Below are 26,656 nucleotides of genomic sequence, written 5' to 3'. Positions count from 1 at the left end.
ACATAAGTGGTTTTTTTCTTTCTTGCTATTGTTTCTAATGTATTTATAAGGTACCACGTGATTTTTTTTTATTGCTTTGTATGTCCCTCCCCCATGATATAACCCGTTTTCATTGTATGTGATGTTGGTATGATTTGGGGAGGGGAAGGGGAAAAAACAAATTGTTTAAATAGGGATACAGGTTGACCCACTGCAAAGTTATGTCAAAAAATGAACTTTACAATTTAGGCAGGGGAGGGGGGGGAGTGTAGTTGTGGAGATGGGAGGGGAGGGAAGTGATGGTTGGGGGAAAACAAAGGAGGAGGCAACAATGCTTGATAAGAAATGTACTCATTACCTTGCTCATGTGATTGTAACCCCTCTGCACAGTATTTTCACAATAAAAACTTATTTAAAAAAAGCATTGAGGGGCTAGGAAGGTGGCTCAGTGGTAGAGCGCTTGCCTTGCATGCCTGAGGCCCTGGGTTCGATTCCTCAGCACCACATAAGCAAAAAGAAAAAAGCCAGAAGTGGCGCTGTGGCTCAAGTGGTAGAGCGCTAGCCTTGAGCTGAAGAGCTGAGGGACAGCGCCCAGGCCCAGAGTTCAGGCCCCACAACTGGACCCCCCCCACCAAAAAAAAAGCGTTGAGGTGGCATATTGGAACAGTCTAGGAGTGTGGCATACTGGAACAGTCTAGGAGTGTGGAATTGAACACTGACTCTTATCTTTACCCTTTTGGGATGCTGGCCAGACCAGGACTTTTGCTCTCTCTGGGCCTCAGGATGTGAACATGAATCAGAGGCTGGTGGTTTCTGCACTTGCATGGGGGACCTTTCATACTGGAGGTCACCCTCTGATTCTAATTTTTCCTGGAGTCCTATATCTCTGTTCTCACCTTCTCCCTTTTAGCCCTCCTTCACATCTCCCCTCCAGGCTTGGGGTGAGGTGTAGAGTCAGAACTTGTTAGGCTCAAGTGCCCTCTACAGGCTGACGCCTGTAAGCACACCTATGATGCTAGAGGTCAGGCATACAGGGTAAGGTTGCTTCCTTTGAGAAGGGACAGAGACAGGCCTGCCCCCTGGGAGCCTGCGGACTCTTGGACCAAAACTATACATAGCTGAGAAGGATAACAGCTCAAGAAAGGGAGAAGGAGGAGGATGCTGAGACCCTGGGTGATGAACCCCGAACCTTCAGACAGAGGAATCTGTGGAGAAGTAAATACAGCCAGCCACACAGTTGGCAGACCCAGATGCTGGTCTCAAATCTACCTTAAAAAGCAGCAGCTAAGGGCCTGGGAAGGTGGCTCAGTGGTAGAGCGCTTGCCTTGCATGCTCGAGGCCCTGGGTTCACTTCCTCAGCACCATATAAGTAAAAAGAAAAAAGCCGGAAGTGGCGCTGTGGCTCAAGTGGTAGAGCGCTAGCCTTGAGCTGAAGAGCTGAGGGACAGCGCCCAGGCCCAGAGTTCAGGCCCCACTACCGGACCCCAAAAAAAAAAAAAAAAAAAAAAAAGCAGCAGCTAAGCCAAGCATCAGTGGCTCTACCTCAGTATTAGCTAATTAGGAAGCTAACTTACAACAATCGCAGTTCAATGCCAGTTCAAGCAGACAAATCCATGCGACTCTTATTTCTGATTAACCACCAAAAAGGCAGAAGTGGAGCTGTGGCTCAATTGGTAAAATGCTAGCCTTGAGCAAGAAAACAGTGCCCAGGCCCTGAGTTCAAGCCCCAGGACTGGTGTACATGCTTGCATACTCTCATATACACACATAGACAGCAATTAGTATTCACCATTTATTATAGTAAATAAGCTACTTTTTTTTTTAATGTTTTGGTTGGTCGTGGGGCCTGAACTCTGGGCCTGGGCGCTGTCCCTCAGCTCTTCAGCTCAAGGCTAGCGCTCTACCACTTTAGCTACAGCACTACTCTGGTTTTTTCTGCTTATGTGGTGCTGAGGAATCGAACCCAGGGCCTCATGCATGCAAGGCAAGCATCTACCACTGAGCCATCTTCCCAACCCAATAAACCACTCTATATGTACTGTATCAACAAATTCTACCAAAAATTCCTGAAGGTGTATTACCATCTTAGAGGATGAAGAGGAAGTCTAGGTCCAGAGTTTGTGTAACTTGACCAAGGTCTCAGCCCTGTCACAGGTGGAGCCATGATGAACAGACCTTGGCCATGTGGCATGTTTCCCACATCTGCTTGATAGCAGATGACACAGAGATCCTGACTGCATGATGACCCTCCTGCTGCTACTGAAAATACAGGAGTCATCCTAGTCCTGCCTACCATTTAGTAAAAGGAGGCCCACATGAGATCATGGCTTTGAATTAAGTTATTAAGATAATTACTTCTACTACTATATACATGTAAGATTATCATTAAGCCCTACAGTGCAGCTACTAAACCCCATTTAAGGGAAAACAACAACCATATGATAGAGGCGAGACTCGGGGGACAGGGGTGAAGAGAAGGTCGGGGCATTTGGGACCTAGTTGTGCACCAGAGTGGGGCCTGGAGGTTGGAGGGGAAAACAGAACAGCCTGTGGCATGACCAGGCCACACGGATGCGGTGACGCCATCTTCTCTCCATCTCTGGGGCTCTACGGGCACAGGATTGTAGGAACTCAGCAGGATCCCAGTTCTGTCCCCTATATTTGACTTTTAGGAGTTGGCCTATGGGGTTATGGAGCCTGTAACTTAAGCAGTTCTGGGCAGCATCCCAGAGAATGGGAAGGCCTGGAGGGCTGAAGGTAGAAAAGAATCCTAAGACACGTGCACCTCCATGTTTATTGCGGCACTGTTCACAATAGCTAGGATATGGAAACAACCTAGATGCCCCACCACAGATGAATGGATCCAAAAATTGTGGTATCTATACACAATGGAAGATTATGCAGCCATTAGAAATGACAAAATAATGGCATTTGCAGGGAAATGGATGGAGCTAGAAGGAATCATGTTGAGCGAGGTAAGCCAAGAACGAAGAGACAAACAGTACATGGTCTCCCTGATAAGTGGATGCTAAATCCAAAATGTTAGGTGATACGACAAAACTAACAGGAGTTAAGAAACAAAGAACTCCCACTCATCTGGTCGAACCACTACTAAATATCCCCATGCTGCTGATCACATGTATGGTGTATAACATGTGAACACTGTTATATGTTACAGACTGAGATAGACAATTTGCTCCAGGAAAGCTAGAATGAACTTGTGACTTTAAATGAGCATCATTATTCCACAATACTGTGAAATTCCGGAAATTATGTAATCACTTAATCACAATCAAAAAAAAAAAAAGAACCTCAGGGAAGGTAGGGAGGGGATGGTAGGGGGAAAACAATGGAGGGGGTAACAATGTTCAAGAGGAAGTGTACTCATTGCCTCACTCATGTAACTGTAACCCTCTGTATAGTATCTTTACAATAAAAAAAAAAAAAGAAAAGAATCCTAAGGAATGGACACGCTAGGGAGGCATATATTGTAGATCAAACCATGTAACCACCATCTACCAATGAGACAGAACCTTCTACCAGTTTAATGGTGTGCAGAAGTGCAAGCCTGTTGTTTCTGGAGGTGGTGAACAGACACTAAGGTCTGAGATGCTACAGAAGGGATTTCTGATCACATACCTGCTGCTGTCCAGCCACTCCCTTCTTGTTGGCACCCTCTATCTTTGGGGAGCCTGGGTGCCCAGAGGCACCCTCTTTGTTGCTGCTGCTCATCAACAACTTCTTAAGCTCCATATTTTCTTCCCTGTGGTGGAGACAAACAGAGGAGTCACAGTGTGTCTAGCTCACTGGCCAGGGAAGCCTCAACCCAGGCACGTGACTTTGGTAGAACCCAGTGCTAGGTGCAAGCTACCCTGACAGTCTCTAATCCTCAATGGCAGGCTGTCTCCAGTGGGCTGCTTATATACACGAGATCTTCAGGATATACTAGAAGTCTGCATTCAATAACCCATCCCCTACCAGTGAGAAAGCTCCACCAGTTACCTCCAAATGGCCTTGATGGAGCAGGGGACCAGGAGCCAGCTGGAGGCTCAGAGCCTATGGTGGCCATGGTCCTTTACCATTGCCTGTTAATTTGCTTTCAGTTTCACTGTACATTTAGAATAGGTAAGGATGGATTCCATTTACTCCAGTTAAAGTTTCCTTTACAATTATATATATATATATATAATATATATATGTACATATGTATATATATATTTTTAGTTATTTTTGCTGGTTCTGGACACTGTCCCTAAGAAATTGTTGCTTAAGACTAGCGCTCTACCACTTGAGCTACCATTCTATTTCCAGCTTTTTCAGTGATTAATTGGATATAAAGAGTCTCATGGACTTTCCTGCCCAGTGTGGCTTTGAAGTACAACCCTCAGATCTTTTTTTTTTTTTTTTTTATCAGTTGTGGGGCTTGAACTCTGGGCCTGGGTGCTGTCCCTCAGCTGTTCAGCTCAAGGCAACTGGTCTACCACTTGAGCCACAGTGTCACTTCTGGTTTTCTAGTGATATTGAAGATAAGAGTCTCACAGACATTCTTGCCCGGGCTGGCTTTGAACTGTGATCCTCAGATCTCAGCCTCCTGAGTAGCTAGGATTACAGGCGTGAGCCACTGGCACCCAGCAATCCTCAGATCTTATAGCCACTAGTGACTAGCCCAGCCCCTTTATAGTAATTTCAAGTAGAAAGATGAATTAAAGTAAAACCTTGTGTATACAATAAGGCAGATGATAACAGGAAAGAATGAAAGTGATTGGGATTCAGGGAAATAAAGATCACAGCAGTTCAGGTTCGCTTCACCATCTGGGTTCCTACTCATTAGCAACACCAAGAAGTGAAGTTGTTTCCCCAGGCCACACATTCTTCCTTCTAATACATCTCTCTCTTCCAGCCTGGGGTTTCATACTCCTGGATGGAGTCAATGTGGCATAAAACCTCAACTGTTTAGGCCATCCGAAAGTAAATAAAAGCATGCTGATTAGAAATGACAATGGCTCAGTACTTCGCCATTATGTGGCCACATTGAAGTCTGTATTACTTCTGTTTGTTGACTGACTTTAGGAGGGAAATTCCTTGCTGTGGTACAGGTGTCTCCTACATGGACTGAGCTCAGTTGGTGCCTAATATAATCCAGCATATTACCCAAGACATTACCCAGAGCACAGGCAGAAATCGTGGACACCGTTACAATTTGCAGAGCAAGGAGATTCAGGTTCCCATTGGGAGTCCCTGCACCTTTCTGAGACCTAGCCTCCCCTTATATGCTGAGGGGTTGGGCCCCCATGATCACAGAGGGTGCTCTGAGTTCTGACAGTCAAGGTCAGGTGTGATCTCAGCTGAAATGCAGACCCCGCATCTCACCTTAGACCACCACCTCAACGTTGAGACAGGAAGGCTAGCCCTTCGTCCACATCCTCAGATAGGCCCGAGACCCACTGACTAGTCCAGACAAGGGATGGCACAACAGTGGCTAGCAGGGACAGAAGAGTCGTGACCCTCTCCCAAACAGCCAGCCAGAGGACAGTCAGCAGGCTAGGGAGTGGGTCTGAGGGTGGGGGCAGTTTGTACCCGCCTTCTCTACTCTCCCAGGTAATCAAAGGGCCCAGGAGAAATTACCAACGGAGCTAGAAAAGACCAAGAGATCTGCATTTATCCAAGCAGAGCTCTGAGCATGAAGTTTTTGGGGCCCTGAATCCTCATCCTTAGAATCAGTGGAAGGCATCAACTCCTGCCTACCCTGCTCTTGGGGCCTGGGCTTACCGCAGCCTTTCTGCAGCCTGCTCCCGCTGTTCCAGGCCCTTGTCAAGCTTGGCCTTCAGGGCCTCATTCTCCTTGCGAAGCTGTTCACATAAGGTCTGTGGGGAAGACAGGTGGATGGGAAGGGAGGGTTAAGGAGGGGGTACATCCTAATACAGGCTGACACAGGGGGATAAGAGACTGGAGGGCCGGGTGCCCGTGGCTCACACCTGTAATCCTAGCTACTGAGAAGGCTGAGAACTGAGGATCATGGTTCAGAGCCAGCCAGGGCAGGAAAGTCCCTGAGACGCTTATCTCCAATAAACCACTAGAAAACCCGAAGTGGTGTGGGTCAAGCAGTAGAGCACTCGCCTTGAGCTGAAGAGTGCAGGGACAGCGCCCAAGCCCAGAGTTCAAGCCCCATGACCGACCAAAAAAAAAAAAAAAAAAAGAGAGAGAGAGAGACTGGAGGTACCTCCAATGTCAGATCATGAAGGTAGGTGGCATCCAGACCACCAGCACCATCTAGGATCCTTCGGGCATCCCTTGGGGGCCAGCTATGAGGATGCCTGTGCAAGGGTCAGTCGAGGCCTCTGGTCCTCCCTATCAGATCTCCCCACTTTCTCCCCTTCACCACTCTGGCTGCCCTCTCCTTTAGGGGTATGCAAACAAGGTCTCCACAGAAAACAACTCCCACATCCTGCTGTCAAGTTACCACCATTTATCTCGCTCCAAGTCCTCTGCTTTTACTTTTATGAGTACTTGTCATACACAAAGCCAAATGAAGATGGTCATTATTTTCTTAAAGTCCAGCCCCTCCCCTGCAGTGGTCTGTGAGCTCCCAGGAGGGCTGGACCCTCCCACCCCCACTCTCATTCACTGCCAGGTAACCGGCCCTTAGCTCAACTTAGTCAAAGCACCACAAGACTGAGTGGCTGAATAAATGAACGAATGGACAGACAAACACGCGAGTCCCTGGAAGTGTGAGGGCACTTCCAGTGTGCAGACACTTCCAGTGCGGTCACAGGTGAGTCAGGAGACAGAGCGCCCTCCCAGCATGGCTCATACTGCATTTCCAACACTTGTCCCTTCCTCTACAAAATGGGGATGAGTGTTCCATCTCTACCTTCTTTTGGGGCTGCTGTGTCCCAGGCATACTGATCACTTGATGGAGAACCATGCAGTGATGGCTGGCTAGCCTGGGGCCTCCCAGGTGGGTGGGGAGGGGAAGGTGCTGCCAGCCATGAGGGTGCGCAGGGTTGGAGAGAACAGCTCAACCTATCACCAAATGTCCACTGAGAACCTAAGGAGTGCCGGTCTTGCAGCGGTGCTTGTCCTAACACTGTGAGTCAGCTGCCCCAAAGCTGAGTAACTTATCTCTATTTTAGAAGTAGAGAGGGCTGGGAATGTGGCTGAGTGGTAGAGTGCTTGTCTAGCATGCATGAAGCCCTCAGTTCGATTCCTCAGTACCACATAAACAGAAGTGGTGCTGTGGCGCTGTGGCTCAAGTGGTAGAGTGCTAGCCTTGAGCAAAAGCACCTTAGGGACAGTGCCCAGGCCCTGAGTTCAAGCCCCAGGACTGGGGGCAAAAAAATAAAAATAAAATAAAAAAACATCACTTGCGAGGTGCCAGTGGCTCTTGCCTGTAATCCTAGCTACTCAGGAGGATCTGAGGATCACGGTTCAAAGGTAGCCCGGGCAGTAAAGTCTATGAGACTCTTATCTTCAATTAACCACCAGAAAACTGGAAGTAGCTCTGTGGCTGAAGTGGTAGAGCGCTTGCCTTGAGCTGAAGAGCTGAGGGACAGCGCCCAGGCCCAGAGTTCAAGCCCCATAACTGGCCAAAAAACAAACAAACAAAAAAACCACCACCAACCAAAAAAACCACAAAAGGCAGGGAAACTGAGGTTCAGTAATTTGCATGAGTTACACTACCACTTGGATTAGACTCCTCAACTGGTGTCTTTCCTCTGAGATCAAAGAGCAGAGAACAATGGTAGAGCTCAAAGGAGAGACAGAGATGGGAAATGGAGACAGATTCTCACAGAACAGCCCAGTGGCTCCCACTTCCTGGGTGCCTGCCATGGAATGTGGACCTGTGGCAGGTCTGTGCACAGTCCCCTGTCTCTCCATTGAGTAGGGGCTAATGTGGACCCCGGTGCTCAATGATGGGGGCAGAGATCTAAAGCCTGAGTTTGTGTGGAACAGTAGTGACTCTGCGCTGCACAGAAGAGGAAGGTGGATGTATGTCATCCAGGGAGATTCCAGGATGTGTTCGTTTCCTTTCTGACTAATACAAGAGTCCTGGGGGTACAGGAGGGTGGTAGGACAGCCTAGGGTCTGAGGTTCCCTCAATGCCTAGCATTGAAAATGAATGCTGAGTGAACCAAGAAACAAGTTAATGAATGAATGAGGAGGAACTGAATCCATCTACCTCTATCTAATGACTGTGCGAATGCTCAAGGTGTCACAGTCCTGGGTGGGGCCTCCATAGAACACAATGTCCTGCTCCTGGTCCCTAATGGACAGACTGCCACCTCATTCCCTGAGCATGGGGAGTGAGGTCTTTAAAAGGAATTTCCCCAGAGTAGGCTGGGATTGTGGTTAAGAGCACGGGTTCAAGCTGGGTACCAGTAGCTCAGACCTGTCATCCTAGCTACTCAGGAGGCTGAGATTTGAGGATCACGGTTCAAAGCCAGCCCAGACAGGAAATCTGTGAGACTCCTCAATTAACTACCAGAAAACTAGAAGTGGTGCTGTGGCTCAAGTTGTAGAGCGCTAGCCTTGAGCTGAAGAGCTTAGGGACAGTATTCAGGCCCAGAGTTCAAGCCCCACTACCAACAAAAATGAGCATGGGTTCTGATTCCAGTTCTACCATTTAACAGCTGAGTGACCATGAGTTAAAAAAAAGGTCATTCCTTTTGGTTTTCTCACCTAGGAAGTGGGAATATTGATCGAGTCTACGTTAGGGATAGCATACGTAAGGAGCTCCTACCCCAAGAAGAACAAAGAAAGGGCCATGCTCAACCTACCACATCCACACCCCTAGGAATCCCCTAGTCAAGAATTTACACTCCCCACTCTCCATTTCCTTCCTCTTCCTCATATCTTCCCAACTTCCTAACTCTGTTCACCGCTGTAGGAAGAAGCCCAAAGTGCACTTGCCATCCAGCCCGCGGAGGCCCAGTGCCTGATCGGGAAGCCCTCCCTGCCGGCCTCACCTGTAGGATGGAGGTGCGCTGCTCATTCTTGTGCACTTTGGAGGCCAGCCGGTTGAACTCGAGAGCCATGCGGCCCAGGTGGGTGAAGAGCTGGCTGTGGTCAGGCTCCTCGGCGCACACACTCAGGGTGGTCTCCAGGCGTTGCAGGTGGAGCATCAGGTTGCTGTCCTCATGGGGCAGGGAGCCCAGCTCCTGGCAGGGAGAAGATGAGGAGGACCACTCTTCAGTGAGGCCTGAACAGGTAATGCCAGCCAGCTCTCCCACTGCTTCTGCATGCCCCATGACTCAGTTTCCCCCCTGGGGCCCTAGCTAAGCCCAGGGAAATTCTGGAGTTACACAGGCTCCTTTGTCTGGGGCTGACTCATAGGGGAGGATCTAGGACTCCCAGGCCAATCAATAGCCAGCTGAGCAGCATCCAGGGCCACCTTCAGCCCACACTCTAGCTCTTGCTAAGTGCCTGTGGGTCAACCGGACTTTCCTTGGGCCTTAGTACCCTCATCCACAGTATGTACACACAGACTTTCCTGTTCTTCTCCCTCATAGGGCTCTCATAGGAGGAATGAAGCCGAAAGAGAAGCAATCCTAGAGAAAGACAGAGAGAGAGAGAGAGAGAGAGAGAGAGAGAGAGAGAGAGAGACAGACAGACAGACAGACAGACACAGACACAGACACACAGAGAGAAACCCTATAGTCTCTGCTTCCTTAGCTCAGGGAAACAACTAGGGAAGGATCCATTCATGACCTCATGTATTATCTGATAGAAAATGGTCCTGTTAGTATTATCCGTACCTTTGGTCCTCAGCTCCACCCCGACCTGAGCTCCTCCCAGCCCTGGAGTTCCTGCCTTACAGCTGGCCACTCCCTCTCTCTGCCCAGACCCACCCACTCACTCATTTTACCTCACTTCAGACCTCACTTCCCCCACCTGTATAGGGGCAGACACCATATGCTCCCTCTCCCGGGGAGTTAGGGGCCCTCTAATAAATCTTACAATAATGTTTCTCCTGTGCCTTGCCTGCATCCATGTGGTCCCCTGAGCTGGTCCTGAAGGATTCTTTCAGGTCCAAACATTCAACTGCTTCTCGAAGCACCAAGACCCCCCCCCAAAACCAGGTTAAGAATCATAGCTCTAGATACTGTGGAGAATTCCAGCCTAGTAAGCCATCTAAGAAATGGAACAAACCCGGTGTCAGTGGCTCACACCTGTAATCCTAGGAGGCTGAGACCTGGAAGATTGCTGTTAGAAGCCAGCCTAAGCAGGAAAGTCTGTGAGACTCCATCTCCAACTAACCGGCAAAAACCTAGGCGGGAGGCATGGCTCAAGTGGTGAACTGCCACTGAAGCGGTGGAGCACCAGCCACGAGTGAAAAAGATGAGGGAGAGAGTGCAAGGCTCTGGAGTTCAAGCTCCAGAAAAAAGAAGAAGAAGAAGAAAAGAAGTCCAATCCCACTTTCTCTATGCGCTAGAGCACTCCCACCAAGAACACTGCCTTGGTTATGACCAAGCGAGGTCCAGGGAGCAACAATGGTACCTGCTGATGCTATCAGGCCTGGCCAGCTCCCTGGCCTGGTTACAAAAGCAGGTCCCCTGTGCTCAAGTCCCGAGCCAGCCTCCCTCAAATCAAGGCTTATGAAGTTCTTCCCATCCCTCAGATCTCACCAACTAGCCTATAAGCTTCCAGAAGGAAGTGGTCTGGTCCTGGCTTAGTGTAGACCAGGAACTCCAAGGGGGTTGGGGGCAGAGGAAGGACTAATGAGATTCAGGTAGTGGTTCATTAGGAGGAACACAAAGATGAGCGCAATGCTTATGTACATCTGATCATATAAAATAAAATAGCATTGATCGAAATGAAAAAAATAAAAAGTACTGGTCCAAAGTCAGAGTGAAACATCTCCAAGTAGGGGGATCTTGCCGCCTCGGCCAGCAGCTCACAGCTGCTTGGGACAGAACAGGACAAGGGAACTAAGGTCCCAGGAGACAAGAGACCCTGTCTCATACTTAGAGCTGCCAGATGTGGTGATAAGCCACTATGTGCTGAAAGCTAAAGTGCTTGCACAAGCTGGCCAGCCCCATGCTGGGGGTTGGGAGGGGAAGTGACACAGAAGCAGCAATCAGCAACCAAGGAGCCACCACAGCCACTGGACACAGCCACCTGTGAACCAGGCTGTGGGAGTTGGAGTGTTGGTGAAGGGTCAGGACACACAGTGTCGGCATAACAATTGAAAACTCCAAGAAGGAAGAGACCGGGAAGGAGAAGACAGAATTGAAGACCTCTGAAGAACCCTGCAGTGGTTCTCCATCTAAGAGAGCAGAGGGAAGATGCGGTAGAACCATGATGCAAGTGCTAGAAGGCACAGAATAAGGATGCGGGTGACTGCTACAGAGCTGTAAGACTTGTGTTGCATGCGTGATGGGTGTAGATGTGTTAAGGAGCAAAAGTTTAGCCTCCAACCTATGTACTCCTAGAAGGAGCCAAAAACCTGTGCAAGAGGCTCTGGAACTTTTCTCCTCCCTCACCCGATAGCTAGGAGCCCACAGACCCCCTCCCCCCCAAATCTGAGTCATAGCCTGAGAATGGACTTGTTCAGAAACCCACAGGACTGACAAAGTGCCTGGGCTGTCACAACTGGAGGGTGCCCCAACTTGGGGGAAGTTGCCAGAGTGATTTGCATGTAAGAGCGAGAAGCACTGCCTCCTCCAGCCCCTGTGTGTCCCCATGTGACTCCAGGGAGCCCAAGGGATCCGAGGGTCCCCAGGCCTCTCATACAGAATCAGGTGGCTGAGACCGAGAGGAGACAGTACCACGTGCCCAAGGGGTTTGCCTGGCCACTCACCATTGTGTTTCTGGGGTGGCCGCCGCTCTCTGGTGGAGAATTCTGCTCCTCAGTGGGGACCACTTCAAATTCAGAGGAGGTGCCCTGTGCAGAAGGCAGTTAGGAGTGACCCAAGAACAGTATCTCTGGCCTTCCGGCACCCCACTGCTGAGAGCAGCAAGGGTGTAGAAGGTCAAGGTCTTGTCTCACATCCGGGATTTCAGCCCCGCTGAGCTCCCAGGGAAACTGGCATGAGACCACACAGCCAGGCTGCAGACAGGCACCAGAACCCACGTGGGATCTGAGGTCTCAGCCCGGCCTGGTTACTCTGCTCATCTGTGAGCAATGACTTTGCCCTGCTAGTGCTTCAGAATTGCATCTTTCTGAAGGTCTGGTCCTTTTCAAATGTTTTCATGAACTCTATTAGTCCTCAAAGCAACTCAAGGAATGGGTCTGAGTTTCGTATCCCCTCCCCTTAGAGTCAGACAACGAGGTCTCCTTATCCTCTCCCCCCTTGGGACAGATGTGGAGACCGAAAACACATAGTTAATACGAAAAACAAAGACTGCATCCACAACCGGAAGTCCTGCTGTGGCATCGGGGCTGTATCCTAGGCCCAGATGGCTCTGACTACTCTTTCAAGGTGACACAGATGCAGTTCTTAGAGCTGCCATCAGGCAAGGTTCTATGCTGGCCTTGCCAGCCCTGTCCCAGATTGCTCAAAGGAGTGAGTGGAAAGGTTGAAAAGAATCCCAAAGATGATTCAACGGATATGGAGACTTTTCCAAATCCAAGATGGCCAACCAAACCCACACCTTTTTCTACCCTCCAAGACAATACCAAGTAGAATTCACTGGTTGTTCAACCGAGGTCCATGGTCCATCTGAACTTTACCTGGCTGTAAGCTTCCCCATTAAACTTGGCCTGCAGATACTGTGTTTCAGCTCCACTCTAGCATCCAACTGAGCCTCAAAGTCACCATGACCCCTAACTCTGGTCTCAGCCATGCCCTAACCAAGTCCCCCTTTCCTTCTACATTTTCACAGGTACCTGAAGGAACCTGATAAAGACCTTTCTCTCCCCAGGCTTGATCTGTAGGATGAAGATGCTTGAGGGCTTGTGCTAGAAAACCATGGAAAACGTCTCAAGCCAAATCTGCAGGGCACAGTTCGTGGGTCATCTTGATGATGTGACCCACACCAAGTTGGTGTATCTTCTGAGTGTTGGCGACAGCCACTGCTCCTCACTTCACATCAGACACCTCAGCCAATTAGAGCAATCCTTGCACATAGCAGGGTTTTTCTGACAAATCTTAGGGGGAAACTGAGCCTTTCAAAGCTTGAGGCTGACTTTTTCAATGTTACCTAACTAGCCAGATTGAAGTCTTCCCCTCCCCTCCCTCTACCAAGTCTTGAGGCTTGAACTCAGGGCCTAGGCACTGTTCCTGAGTTACTTTTGCCCAAGGCCAGCACTCTACCACTTGAGCCACTTCCAGCTTTTCCTATTTATGTGATACTGGGGAATTGAACCCAGGGCTTCATGCGTGCTAGGCAAGCATTCTACCACTAAGCCACACTCCCAGCCCCAGATTGTACAGTCTTGATTCCAACCCTCTTTCTTCTGGTCCTTGTATCAGCCAGCAGGACCTGGAAGGTCAGGCAATGTCCAGCCACGATTCCAAATGCAACTTACACTGGATGGAGGTTTGGGCACAGGTACTGGTGGGTCTCTGGAACATACTGAGGCAGCAACAGGTGCTGGCACATTTGTATCCTTCCCTGGAAAATCAAGACAGCATAGTTGTAGACATTGGGAAAGGAGAAGCCTAGAGAGGGATCCCCAAGAACAGCGCTTGACAGAAGAGTTCTTAGAGTTCTCCACTTTAGTTGGAGAAATAGAGGCAGACTCTCCAGGCCCAGGTAGCCTAGGTAAACTGGCCATGGAATGACTGAGATAAGACCTTGAATATAGAGACCCCCTTTCCTTCAACTCACTGGGACAAACCAAAAGCACCCCCCATTCCCTGCTACTCCACACGATGATAAAGACAGTGATCTACAAGTAACAAAGGGTTTTATAAACATATTCCTGGCCATTTTCATGACCATCCCATATCTGCCCCCTGCCTTTTTTATTGCCTGTCCTGGGGCTTGCACTCTAAGCCTGTGCACTGTCCTTGAACCCCAAAGCTCAAGGACAGTGCTCTACCATTTAAACCACAGCTCCACTTCTGGCTTGTGTTAATTGGTTAATTGGAGATAAAAGAGTTTTACAAACTTTCCTGCCCAGGTGGGCTTCAAAGATCCTCAGATCTCAGCTTCCTAAATATCTAGGCTTGCAGGAGTCAGCCACCAGCACCCAGCCTTTCTACATTTTTTAAATTTTTGTGTACTGATACTGGGGTTTGAACTCATGGACTGGCGCTGTCCCTTAGCTTTTTTACTCACAGCTGGAGGTTTACAACTCAAGCCACAGCTCCACTTTCAGCTGTTTGGTGGTTAATTGGAGATAAGAGTTTCATAGACTTTTCTGCCTGGGCTGGCTTCAAATTTTGATCTTCAGACTTCAGCGTCCTGACAGCTAGGATTGCAGGCGTGAGACGCTGGTGCCTGGCTCTACAGGAAGTTAAGGCTTTACAAGGTCACCAACTTACCCACAATCACAGAGCCAGCAATTAGAAAACCAGGACTCTCACTCAGTTCTACTTCCCCAGTCTACTGGGGCCCTGGCTGCCAAGAACTCCCTAGTGTGGCTCAGTGCCTCACTCTGGCTAGCCCTAGCATCAATCACAGGCTCAGGATGGACGTCAGGATCCGGACATGCTGAATGGGCATGGCAGGCGGAGGTTGGAAATGGCCACTGGCTGCAGCCACATCACCATTTTCCAACCTTGGTCTATTATTCAGCAAATGTCGCAACCAGCCAAAGGGCAGGCTATCACGCAGGCCAGGGAGGGGCCAGCAGGTGGCGCTGAGTAGACTTTGCCCTGGACTTGGCCACATGCTGGACTGAAGTAAGGCAGGGCTTCAGCACCTGGTCATTGCCCTCCTTTCTCTTAACCTACACTGAAATACACCATAGCTGGCTAATAATGAGTGCAGAGTCTTCTCTGCAACTCAGCTACCCTAACTCAGCCTGATAAAGGATGGCCGCCTGGAGTGCTATGGTTGGCAAACAACTGCTAAGTATCTGTCGAATATGCTGGTAAAGGTCCTGAGGCCACATCTTGGACTCAAGTCAACTGCTGTGATTGACTACTAATGTCTGCCAGGGCCTCAGGAGGCGCTGAGTCAACATTCATCTTTAACAAGATTATTTTTGAAGTCCTTTCCAGATCTGACCTTCGGGAATGAAGAGGAACTGTGGCCTCAGGATAAATGCTGTGGTTTTACTGGATTAGGGAGTTAGGCAAGAGGAACAAAGGTTCAGCAGTTTGGGGTATAGGAAGGCGGGGTGCCCACATGCTTCTGTACCTGTGAGCTCAGCCAAGTGGTCGAAGGAGTCCAAGGGGGAAGGAGGTGGCGTGCGTGGCTCACTGTCCTTGACCAGCAGTTCGGCCTTCTGCCGCAGCCTGGATGCTTCCATCTGAGACTCTTGCATGAGCTCCCCTAGAGGTCCGGGGGTGGAGAAGCAGATGATTTCTCAGCCCCGTGCACTGGCTTTCCCACCCTGCCCGGTGCCTGGATTTGGAGACTCAAGTCCTGGACTGAACAACTATGTTGTCCACTATGTTGTGGTCACAGAGCCAACCACTTTCTGACTCTTCACCGGAAATGGGCCAGAGCAAAGAAAAGGTACCAGCAAGCCAGGAAATAACGGGGAGGGGAGTGTGGAAAGTGGGGGGCGGGGGGGGGGGGGGAAATGACACTGTAGTAGCCTAGAGTGGCCACCACTAAGCCCCCGAGCCAGGGGCTGCTGCAGGAGGAGACCCTGGCTAGTACCAACCGCACCCTAGGCCTCAGTTTCCCTTCTGCAACTAAGAAGGGGAACACCACCTTCCCTCTCATCTGCTGTCCCGGGCAGGGATGTGCCAAGAAGAGAGGTAGCATTTTAAAACTCATCCTCCAGGCTGAAAGCAGAGAAGGGAGCAAAGGAAGAGGTTTTGGATTGAAGAAGGTGGGAAATCCCTGAGGCCTGCATGGAGGAGGTGGCACCAGCCAGGCGCCTGGGACACGGCAGTGGTATGGAGGAATGTGGAGCTGCTCCAGGCAGTGGGGAACAGCTGAGCAGAAGCCAGAAGAGAGGCTGGGGGGGGCTGCTGTACCTTGTTTCAAGCCAGCTCGGCTCCCTGGGCCCCTCAGTGGACCATCCCTGCTGCCAACATGCAGCTGGCCCTCTGCCCCTCACACTCACAAAGACGAGACCCTTCTGGGTCCAGGTCTGTGAACTGGGCCTCCTAGTCCTTCCCCCCTGCTTCCCACGACATCCCTCGGGGTCCCTCTATGACCCTCAGGGGTGGTGAGGAATCAGGGCCTGGGAACAATGTCCCAGTGCTCTGGAAGTGCATAAAGACACTCCTGTGGGCCTGGAGGGACAGCGTGGGTGGTATGGGCAGAGGCTGGCTGCGTTCTCTCCCGACGGGTGGAGGGACTGGGGTCTCGGGCTGCAAGGAGGGGGCTCACCGGCAGGGGGCACAGTCTGCTTTACCTAACATCTTTATCCCTTGTATTTTTTCCTTCAGCCGGGAATTCTCCTCCACTAGGCGCTCAAAATCTGCGGACGCCTCTCCTGGAGGCACACTGCCCCCAGGGTCGTAGATCCGGTAGGGTCCTCTCCCTTCCATGAGGGTGACTCAGCCCCTGCCGTGGTGCCCACCTGGCTGTAAGGACAACAGCAGTGTATCAGCGGGCTGGCCCGGTCATTGGGGGCGTCTTTTCTGGGGATGCACTAAGCTTGCCAACACTCCAAAACGCAGTCCCCAGAATCCCGAATAGGACACATTACTTCAGGATGGTCTGGCCGTAGAACGGCCGAGCAGAACATCGCCTCCTTTGATCTGCATACTCTGTTTCTATTAATACAACTGAATGACACCCAGTCCCTTTAGCAGCCTCGGGCACTGCTCATTTGTTTAAAATATGTCAGTTGGCTGGGCGCTGGTAGCTCATGCCTATAATTGTAGTTACGCGGGAGGCTGAGATCTGAGGATCATGGTTCAAAGCCAGTTCAGGCAGGAAAGTTCATGAGACTTTATTTTTTATTTTTGGCCAGTCCTGAGGCTTGAACTCAGGGCCTGGGCACTGTCCCTGAGCTTCTTTTGCTCAAGGCTAGCACTCTACCAATTAAGCCACAGCGCCACTTCCAGGTTTTTCTGCTTATATGGGGCTGAGGAATCGAACCCAGGGCTTCATGCAAGCTAGGCAAGCACTCTACCACTAAGCCACATTCCCAGCCCTTCCATGAAACTCTTATCTCCAAAATCACCAGAAAAATGGAAGTGGAGCTGTCAACGGTAGTGGTGGGCTTTAAGTCCATGTCCTGTGTAATGTTAGCAAAAGCAAACAACCATGGCATTAAGGCACCGTGGGATTGTGGGGAGTCCCTCTTCTACTCTAAGAGGGGAAGCAAGAGTCTTAAACAGTGATCCTCAATGTAAAGAAGAAAAACCCTGACTCATATTTAATATTGTCACCCTCCTCCTTTGATCTCAGATGTGAATAGTCTGTCCCTTCCAGTTCTAAGAAGCTGAAGAATTTTCCATCCAACGACTCTCTGCACAGTGACACTGTCTTAATCTGTTCGATTTCATCTGCCCCACCCCACCCATGTGTGTGCACACATGCGTGCATGTGCGCACGCACGCGCACCCCCCCACACACACTTGAAGTTACTCTACATCATTTCTGAATCATAGTTTTATAACTTGGTCGAGAAACTGTTGGTTCATTCCTTCACTCCTTCATTCATCTGTTCAGTAATGAGTGAGCTTCCCTGGAGTGAGCTGGGGGATTATCAGCAAACAAAACAGACAAAATCCTCTGTGAAGATTATGTCCTAGGAGCAGAGGCGATGGGGGTGTTGGGAACACAGTAAGTACTCCAGGTGACAAAACCCAAGCAAGCAAAGGCCGGAAGAAGCGTCAGGAAGAAGGTTCTAGGCAAAGGCTGGGCCAGCCTCTGAGCAAGAGCTCCCGGGTATCCTTCCCCAGGGGGTACCCTCAGAATCTAGCACTCAGGAGTCCCGAATTCCCCTCCCAAGGAAAAAGCTGCTTCCACAATGCTTCTTCCACCGCCCTTCAAACCCACTGTGGTCACAGAAAGCAGACTCGGATGCAGCGTTAATAAGAACTATTCCCCCCTTCACCAATCAGGGCTGACCAGGTGCTCACTGAATGCTCTATGTGATTCTGTCGTTCGGCCTAGGCATGGTTGATGCCATCTCTGAGTTACACAGGAGACAGCGGACGCTCATTAACAGCTGGATATAAAGCCAGCTCAGCCTGCCAGAGGGCTGATGCTTTAAGCCTGCTCTAACTCACCTGGCTCCGAAACGCCCTCAACAGGACAGGTTAGAACAGCAGAGGGAGTTCAAGAAGGCTGGCAGGAAAGCTCCCGGCAATGGAGAAACTTTCGGCTGCTTCCTGCAGCCTAAGAAGTTGCAAGGGGTTCACCCAGAGCACCCACGGCATGGAACAGACTAGAAAGTAGACAGGCTTCGGACAAGCAGACCCAAGCCCCACATACTCTCCTGCAACAGGGACCCATGCCCTGCCAGTTCCCACGAGGCAAAGGACAGTGGCCCATACAGTCATGCCTGCTAGGAGTAACTTGTTTTTAGCCTGAAAGGTCAAGGTGACACAGTACTGTGATAAGGAATCTGTGTGGGTGGTGCTCTTGGTGTGACAAAGAGCTAGACACTCAGATTGGCTGGTGGCCCAAGGGTCCTCCTTGCCCACCCCCCATGCCTGCCACTAGGCCTGACAGGCCTGATCGGAGCCAGCATCGGCCCATGTGGCTGACACATTCCTGGACAGGAGTCTATGTTAGGTATCTCTGTGCTCCTGTCACTGCCCGGGGCAGTGGGCCATCCCTGGGACCTGGGACTGAGGGCTGGCAAGGGGACTGGGGCTGCCTTAAGGGACAAGTAGCAGCAGGTGTCCTGGTTCCCATCCACCATTCTGCAGGTGCCCTAAACAGGTCTACAATTGACCCTGCTTGGTGACAGGGCTCATTTTCTTCCCCAGGGCTGGCTCATTTGGGAGATGAGAAGTTCTGGGAGAGCAGAGCCCGGCTCGACACACCTGTGTACAGGGGCATCTTCTGAGAGGTCCATTGTGCAAGCTCCATGCCTCCGATTCACGGCAGGGGGACTGCAAGGCCCCGCCCATTCCGAGAGGCCACACACCTGAGAGCATTGATCAGAGGCATGCGCACACATGTAGCATAAACATTTTTTCCAAGTACTGTTTTCCCATCTGATGGCACAATAGCCTTGAACAAAAGCAGCTCAGGGATAACACCCAGGCCCTGAGTTCGAGCCCCAGGACCCGCACCAAAATCAATCAATCAATCAATCAATCCTTGCTAAAACTTAAAAAAAAAAAAAAAAAGAGACAGCATAGAAAGCATTCAGGGGGTAGTTGCTTCCCTGAGAGCTAAGACTGATGGCTTCCGCAGCCCAAGGCCAGTCTTGCCCCCTCCTGACATGCGGGAGGGGGGGAGGAAAGGGGGAGGAGGGAGGGGCAGCTGATCCTGACCACTCTTGTCCTTCCCCCTCCTTGCCTCTTGGGGAGTCACCCACTGCCCCCCGCCCCCCGCCTCCACAAAGCAGGCCACAGGCAGCACCCGCCAAACACCTGTGCTAGAATTCAGCCTGGACCCTGCAGGTACCTGGTTAAGTTGAGAGGGACTGTGACACCTGGTGGAAGTCACCATGTGTGGCCACAGGGCAGCAGCACTGTGCATGCATTTTCCTCTCACCGCCCAGAGACAAAACTCACTATTCTAAGCGGGGCACTGGTGGCTCACACCTGTAATCCTAGCTACTCAGGAGGCTGACATCTGAGGATCGCGGTTCAAAGCCAGCCTGGGCAGGAAAGTCTGTGAGACTCTTATCTCCAATAAACCATCAGAAAATTGGAAGTGGTGCTGTGGCTCAAGTGGTAGAGCGCTCACCATGAGCTGAAGAGCTGAGGGACAGCAGCCAGGCCCAGAGTTCAAGCCCCACAACTAACGGGGAAAAAAAAAAAAAAAAAAAAAAAGATGCTGCTCTTCCCCATGCAGCGCTGGGAGATCAAGAGCCTCCAGTGTTGCCTTGTAGCTGCCTGGCCCTGGCTCCAGCTCCACCCCCACAGGGCCTGGCTCCCCTCCCCAGCCTCACCACTAGCTCACCACTCCTAACCCATGCAACCACAATCCTCCAGATGTCAGCCTATGGTGGCAAGTGCCAGCCATAGTCCAGCTGTGTTATAGGCTTGCTAACTGACACTATTTGGGAGATGGTGGAACCTGAGAGGTAGAACCAGGTCCTTACGCATGTTCTCAAAGGGATAACAAGAGAGAATCATTGTTCTGGCACCTACTGAGGCTGGAGGACCTTGGGAAGGGGGAAGAGTCCCCTTATTAGAAACAAAGACCAGGGCTGGGAATGTGGCAGAGTGCTTGCCTAGCATCCTCAGTCCCACATAAAGAAAAAAAGCCAGAAATGGTGCTATGCTCAAATGGTAGAGTGCTAGCCTTGACTTTGAGCAAAAGAAGCTCAGGGAGAGTGCCCAGGCCTTGAGTTCAAGCCTCAGGAGTGGCAAAAACAAAGACCGGGCTACAGGGGCCTGATAAGAAACAGAGGAGGAAGGACTCCAGGCCCAGTGCTCCCAGCCTAGGCATTGGGCACAGGAGTACCACCTGGGCCCTGGGCCGGGTCTTGAGATGACCACAGCGGGCACAACACGAAACTAGAGACAACCACCCTACGCTGCAACCACCACCCAGGTGTGCAACTCACACCTGGCTCAACACCTGCTCTGCTGGCTGAGTTCAAAGGTCAGGGCCTGACTCATGACCACACAATCCTCAAGGAAGCTAACCTCACCAGCACAGCACTGACCTCTGCCTAGTGCTCCTTGGTACTAAAATTGCTGAGAACTCCCCGTGCAACCCCGTCCGCTGTCTCCTCCAGCCTTCCTCCCCTCAGCTCCTGCACTGGCGCGGCAAACCTCCCAGCAGCTAGATGCTCACTGAATGCAGGAGGGAGCACTGGCCTCAGTCACAAGCTGTGGGAACAAAAGACACTGAGCCCCATCTGGAAACAACAAGAATTGGAGGTCTCAAGTCTCCTCTTGTCTCTCTGTTCCCAACATGCCTCAGCTGATTTACCTAATCCCTCAATTTCGCTCTAAGAAAAACACTATAAATCAAATATGGTATTGAGGCCTGGGAAGAGACTCAGATAAAAGCCAAAGATGCAGTTCTAACAACAAAGGGCAGGAAACTACAACAAAAACTGTAGAGCTCAAGTAGCAGAGCACCCGCCTAGCAAGTGCAAGGTGGGGAGCTGTTTAAACCCCAGTACTGAAAAGAAATACATACTTACTAGCAAATTCCTACCAGGGAATGCTATAAAATAGTGACTATGAGTGAGTGAGCTTGATTTTAAAACAATACCATATGTGTATTATTTATAGATGCACATTTTCATCGTAAAACTGTACATACATACAGAAGAAGAATAAACCCTAAATTCAAGCTGGGCATCAGCAATTCATGCCTATGACTCTATTCAAGAGAATGAGATCTGAGGATCTCCATTCAAAGCGAGCCAAGACAGGAAAAATCTAGGAGACTCTTCTCTCTCCGATTAACTACCAAAAAAGCCAGACGTGGAGCTATATAGTGCATGTGGTAGAGTGCCAGCCTTAAGCAAAAGAGCTAAAAGGACAGCACCCAAGCCCTGAGTTCAAGTATCAGTGTTGGTGTGCATGTGCACACACAGATGCCAATATTAAACCCAGTGCACTAGTTTCTCTGGGGCTGGCAGGGTAGTCGGGATGTAACTCCAGGTGTTCTCTCTAGACGCAGGGGAGTGGTGCTCATGCAACTGTGAGTCTCCTCTCTCTAGACAAGAAAGGTTTCTTGGTATTGTCTATGAGCCAGTTCAGGATCAGGCTGCAGCCACACTTGTAGAAGCAGCAGTGGCGTGTGGAGGGACCAGGACTCCTCAGAGCCTTGCTAAAGCTGACTGGACAAAGGCCGTGGGGACCAAACCAAGGCCCTGACTCACAGGCACCCCTCTTCCACACAGAAATGCCAGCTGTGGCTCTGAGCAGGACTCCCACAGTACCCTCTCTACACACACCTGCCTAGGCCAGGCTTGACCTGCCCGCAGGTGCTGCGGGACACGGGGCTCCTGCCTTTCAGAGGAAACTGGCTCAGGACCAGGTCCTCAGAGCAGACATGCTCAGCTCTGCAGGGATGAATGGCCTCAAGACAAGCAGTCATTCATTCCAGTCAGAGTGATCATCCAGGCAGGTCACGGGGAGAACAAGGGGAAACTTCCCAAAGTGGCCACAGGGACTACCAGGGTTAGTGGGGGGCTGGAATGTAGCGGCTCCTACCCCAATCCCTTCCCTGTCACTCTCCTTAGACTGAAGCCCGCCCTAGGCCCATGTTCAGGGACACTGGGGGAAGGGGGGGGTAAGAGGAGGGGAGGGTTGGCACCAGAAAGGTATGGCCCAGTGAGAAAAGAGGGGGACCTGCTGAAGCCCAGGGGATACCAATGCAGGCTAGGTTTGTGAACCAGCTGCTCTAGCTGTTTCCCTAGCGGAAGTCAGGCAGTTTCAGGTCTGTTTTCTCTTTTTTTGTTTATGTGTGTGAGACTCAAACTCAAACTCAGCACCTGATGCTTTGCTCATTGGCTAACACTCTACCAACTGAGCCACGCCTCCAGCCCCAGGCCTGGTATCTCTCAGGGCCTTTACTGACTCAGCGGATGGTCAGCAAAGACCCTCCAATCCAACAGAGCCTTACTCCAAATCTTCTGCCTTGACCTCTATGTCTCATAAGAGATCGGGGTCTTCACCATATTTCTAGGGAATATCCACAATGTCACCTCCTTTTAGGTCCCTTCCTCACTACCTAGTACCCCTTGGAGTATTTCATATTCGAAACACTTGCCACCAGTTAGTCTTGATGCTTCCCAGTAGAGCTCATAGTCCAGTGGTCCTCATCGGACCACCTATATCGGTGGAGGGCAGAGCCAGGTTCAGCACCCATGCTCCTGAACACGGCCCAGGGTGGGCCCGAGAACCAGCAGGACGTGCTTGTAACGCTCCAAGGGTGATGTCTCGCGAGATCAGGTTCTGGTTCTCATCTACACCTTGCCCACTATTCCAGTTTCATCTCTTCTACTGCTGTGCTGGACACACTCAGCAGAGCCACACCCATCCTGTTCCCCAGTGTCTGAGTACACTTGGGAAGACTAAAATGATCCTTGCCTTCTCCACTATTGTTCTAGGAAAAGAGAAGCCAGTGGCTCACGCCTGTCATCCTCGCAACTCAGAAGGCTGAGATCCAAGGGTCGCAGTTCAAAGCCAGCCTGGGCAGAAAGTCCATAAGACTCATATCTCCAATAAATCACTCAGAATAAATCACTGGGGCTCTGAGTTCAAGCCCCAGGACTGGCAAAAAAAGAAACCACAAACAAAATCTATGCTAGCCACCAAGTTCCGTGCATGTACTTTCTCATTTGCAAATATATTCTCACAACATGATGAACGCACGCAAAAAAAGTAAAATAGCAATGTGACAGAAAGTGAGAGGGGGGGGCCTATTTTGCATAAGGAGGTCAGGGAAGGCCCCTCTGGTGAGGTGACATTTGAAGTGAGATGAGGAAAAACCAGCCTCAGGAAGAGCTATGGAAGGTATTCAGCAGAGAGAAGGCAAGACAAAGGCTTCAGCATGAGAACTAGCTGGGCACACTGGCAGGAAAAAGCAGGCTGGCCAAGAGGCTAAATCACAGCTCCTGCAGGAGGAAGACTGGCCAGTAGGAGGAGGCAGATAAGCAACCTCCCACAATGCTTTGTACCTTAATCAGGTCGACTTGACCCAACAAGGACATCCGGGCCCCCAGGCACAGCAGTACTGGGGGTAAGGGGGGATGAGTCAGACCCCACCGTTTCCTGGGGACCAAAGAAGCTGCTAGTGTGGGCATCCAGAAGCAGGCATCAACACTCAGCCACACTGTCTACACACACAGGACACCCATGGGTGGGGGACAACATGGTCACCTACGTATGGAGAACAAAGATTCTCCCATGTGTAGCTTCCAGGGGGAGCAATTATCAAATGCTTCCATGAAGAGTCAGTCCTGGGCTGTGAATGTGGCTCAGTGGTAGAGTGCTTGCCAAGCATGCATGAAGTCCTGGGTTCGATTCCTCAGTACCACATAAACAGAAAAAGCCCAAAGTGGCGCTGTGGCTCAAGTGGAAGAGTGCTAGTCTTGAGCAAAAGCAGCTCAGGAAGAGTGCCCAGGCCCTGAGTTCAAGTCCCAGGACTGGCAAAAAAAAAATAAAGTAAGGGACAACGCTAAGGCCCTGAATTCAAATCCATAACACACACACACACACACACACACACACACACACACACACACACACACACACACACACACACACACACACACACACACACACAGAGAAAGCTGAGAGAGAGCTCCTGAGTTCAAGCCACATTACTGGCACCTAGTAAAGCATTCACAAAGTATATTTTCATTATCAGTTTACTGACTCATGCTCTGTGGCAAAGGTATATTAATACAATATCACTGATTGCTGTGATGTTTGAACTAACAATAAACATTCCACCAATATCCATAGCTAAGGATTAAAAAAAAATTGAGAGTCTAACCACGCACCAGATGCTGAAATCCCCTCGAAGTACATCCCCCATTGTCTGGAAAATGAGTAAGAGCTGATTAAATCCCATTTTGATGCGGTGGTGACATAAAAATGATGCATTAGGAATCTCCACATTTCCCTGCACTGTCATTCTGCAAAGGGGTGGGGATGAGGCTCTTACCTCATCCCCAAAAGTCCCTCCCTCCCTAACCCAAACAGTTTCTCAGTCACACAAAATTCCCACCCACTCCTGTACACACTCAATGAATGTATAAAGTGATTCTTTCCACATATGATCAGACACACAAATGTCCTACAGTCAAAATAGCCCAAAGTCAAAACTCCAGCCCCACAAAATACTCCTAGAAACTCACTGAATCTACCCTGCATGTGTAACAAATGTCTCCAAAGGAGAAACACACACACACACACACAAACACACATATGAACAGAAACAAAGGGGGGGAGCTGTAGTTCACAACCTGTCTTGCTTTGTAGAATGGCAAATTCTTTGTACAACTACTTACAGATAGTAATTTTAAAAAAAAGAAAGAAAGAAAAAGCCTGACTTTACAACTTACTACACTGAACCCAATTTCCAAGTGGGTCGGATTTTCTCAACCGTAAAATGGGCATAAAAATCATGCTGGTGTTTAGGATCTCTCTGTGTCTGTCTGTCTGTCTGTCTGTCTGTCTGTCTGTCTCTCTCTCTCTCTCTCTCTCTCTCTATATATATATATATATATATAATTAAAGAGTTTAACACACGCTTTATATCAACATTTGATCTCATCAAATCGCCCCCAAAAGTTATTGCCCTTTTTTTCTCATCACGATTACAAAGTTGTTCCCGTTCACTATTTACCTAACTACCGTGTTCAGCGGGCTATCAGTAGTGGCGCCCGCAGGCGCCCCCCCCCCCCCGCCCCGCAGTGCGCACGCGCAGCCCCTCGGCGGCAGGCCCGGCCTCAGCGCCCCCCCCCCGCCCCGCAATGCGCACGCGCGGCCCCTCGGCGGCAGGCCCGGCCTCCCCGCGCAGGCCCGGCCCCAACCACGACCGAGTCGCTCCGGGAGCGGGCGAGCTCGGGGTAGCAGGCGTCCCGCGGCCTAAGCCGTCTTTCCCAGCCTTACCTCTACTCCAGGCCGGGGTGGCCGAGGCCTTTGAAGTACCCCACTCCCGGTTTCCCTTCCGCCCCTTCACTCTCCCGCTACGGCTTACTTGAGGACGAGAACTTGTCTATGTGTGTGAGGTGGGGAAATGTTGGGGGGGGAGCGTCAGCACCCCGGTTCCCCCGCGGTTGCTCCGACTCTCCTCAGAAGCCGGACCTTGACCGGGACAGGGGGAGGGGACGCGGCCCAAGATGAGGAAGTGCGGAGGGGGGGGGGGAGAGGCCCCACCCCCGGGAAAAACCCCGCTATGACTGACAGCGCGCTCCTCCAATCGCGCCGCGCGCTGCCGGGAGGCGGGGGCGGAGCGGAGCCAAGTAAACAGCGTCCGGCCGGGTTCTGGCGCCGCGGAGGTCGCTGCCGAGCCCTGTCTCCTCCCCCTCCACACACACCCGCGGGTGGGCGAGGCCCTCGACGGCGGGCTTCCCCGCAGACTGCGCCCTCCCCGCGTCCGCGAAGCCTCTCGCCCCACCGCCCCGCGCCGGAAGCCCTGGACGCAGGCCCGGACCACCTAGAAAGCGGGGAATTTCAGAGACCACCCAACCCCATCCTTTTGGGAGAGGTTGGGGGGGGACGGGGAGGGGGGAGGAAGCACCCCAAAATGCACGTCAGCATTTGGAGCCAGAGGCTTCAAAGTTCCCTGCAAGGTCCTTCTAAACCCAGTTAGGCTAAAGCACCCATTAAAAAAATAGGATTATTAATTATTATTGCTAACCTTTTTTTTGGGGGGGTATTGCAAGTGCTGTACCACTTGAGCCACAGCACCACTTCTGGTTTTTTGGGGAGTTTTTTGGTGGTTAATTGGAGATAAGAGTCTCAGGGACTTTCTTGCCCAGGCTGGCTTTGAACCGTGGTCCTATGATCTAGCCTCCTGAGTAGCTAGGATGACAGGGGTGTGCCAC

General features: G+C 50.9%; 1 protein-coding gene across 3 annotated transcripts in view; it reads right to left on the bottom strand.

Annotated features, from left to right (window-relative positions):
* Tnip1 (TNFAIP3 interacting protein 1) overlaps nucleotides 1–25,948 on the bottom strand; it is a 44,820-nt gene extending 18,872 nt beyond the window's left edge. For 2 of the 3 annotated variants that reach the window (XM_070022684.1, XM_070022686.1), the window contains exons 1-8: nucleotides 25,807–25,948; nucleotides 16,406–16,577; nucleotides 15,232–15,366; nucleotides 13,451–13,536; nucleotides 11,780–11,863; nucleotides 8,946–9,137; nucleotides 5,749–5,843; nucleotides 3,619–3,742 (exon numbers count right to left, since the gene is read on the bottom strand). In XM_070022684.1, coding sequence (XP_069878785.1) covers nucleotides 3,619–3,742; nucleotides 5,749–5,843; nucleotides 8,946–9,137; nucleotides 11,780–11,863; nucleotides 13,451–13,536; nucleotides 15,232–15,366; nucleotides 16,406–16,541 — 852 coding nt within the window. In that variant the 5' untranslated portion in view covers nucleotides 16,542–16,577; nucleotides 25,807–25,948. Of the gene's footprint in view, nucleotides 1–3,618; nucleotides 3,743–5,748; nucleotides 5,844–8,945; nucleotides 9,138–11,779; nucleotides 11,864–13,450; nucleotides 13,537–15,231; nucleotides 15,367–16,405; nucleotides 16,578–25,718 lie in introns of all 3 variants that reach the window. The other variant, XM_070022685.1, reaches the window with a different exon arrangement.
* Between the last annotated feature and the right edge of the window lie 708 nt (nucleotides 25,949–26,656).

The sequence above is a fragment of the Dipodomys merriami genome, unplaced genomic scaffold (assembly GCF_024711535.1).
Source record: "Dipodomys merriami isolate MVZ:Mamm:240054 unplaced genomic scaffold, mDipMer1.0.p SCAF_151, whole genome shotgun sequence".
NCBI lineage: Eukaryota > Metazoa > Chordata > Mammalia > Rodentia > Heteromyidae > Dipodomys > Dipodomys merriami.
Note: the sequence above shows the minus strand (reverse complement) of the source record. Positions and strands in the feature narration are given on the sequence as shown.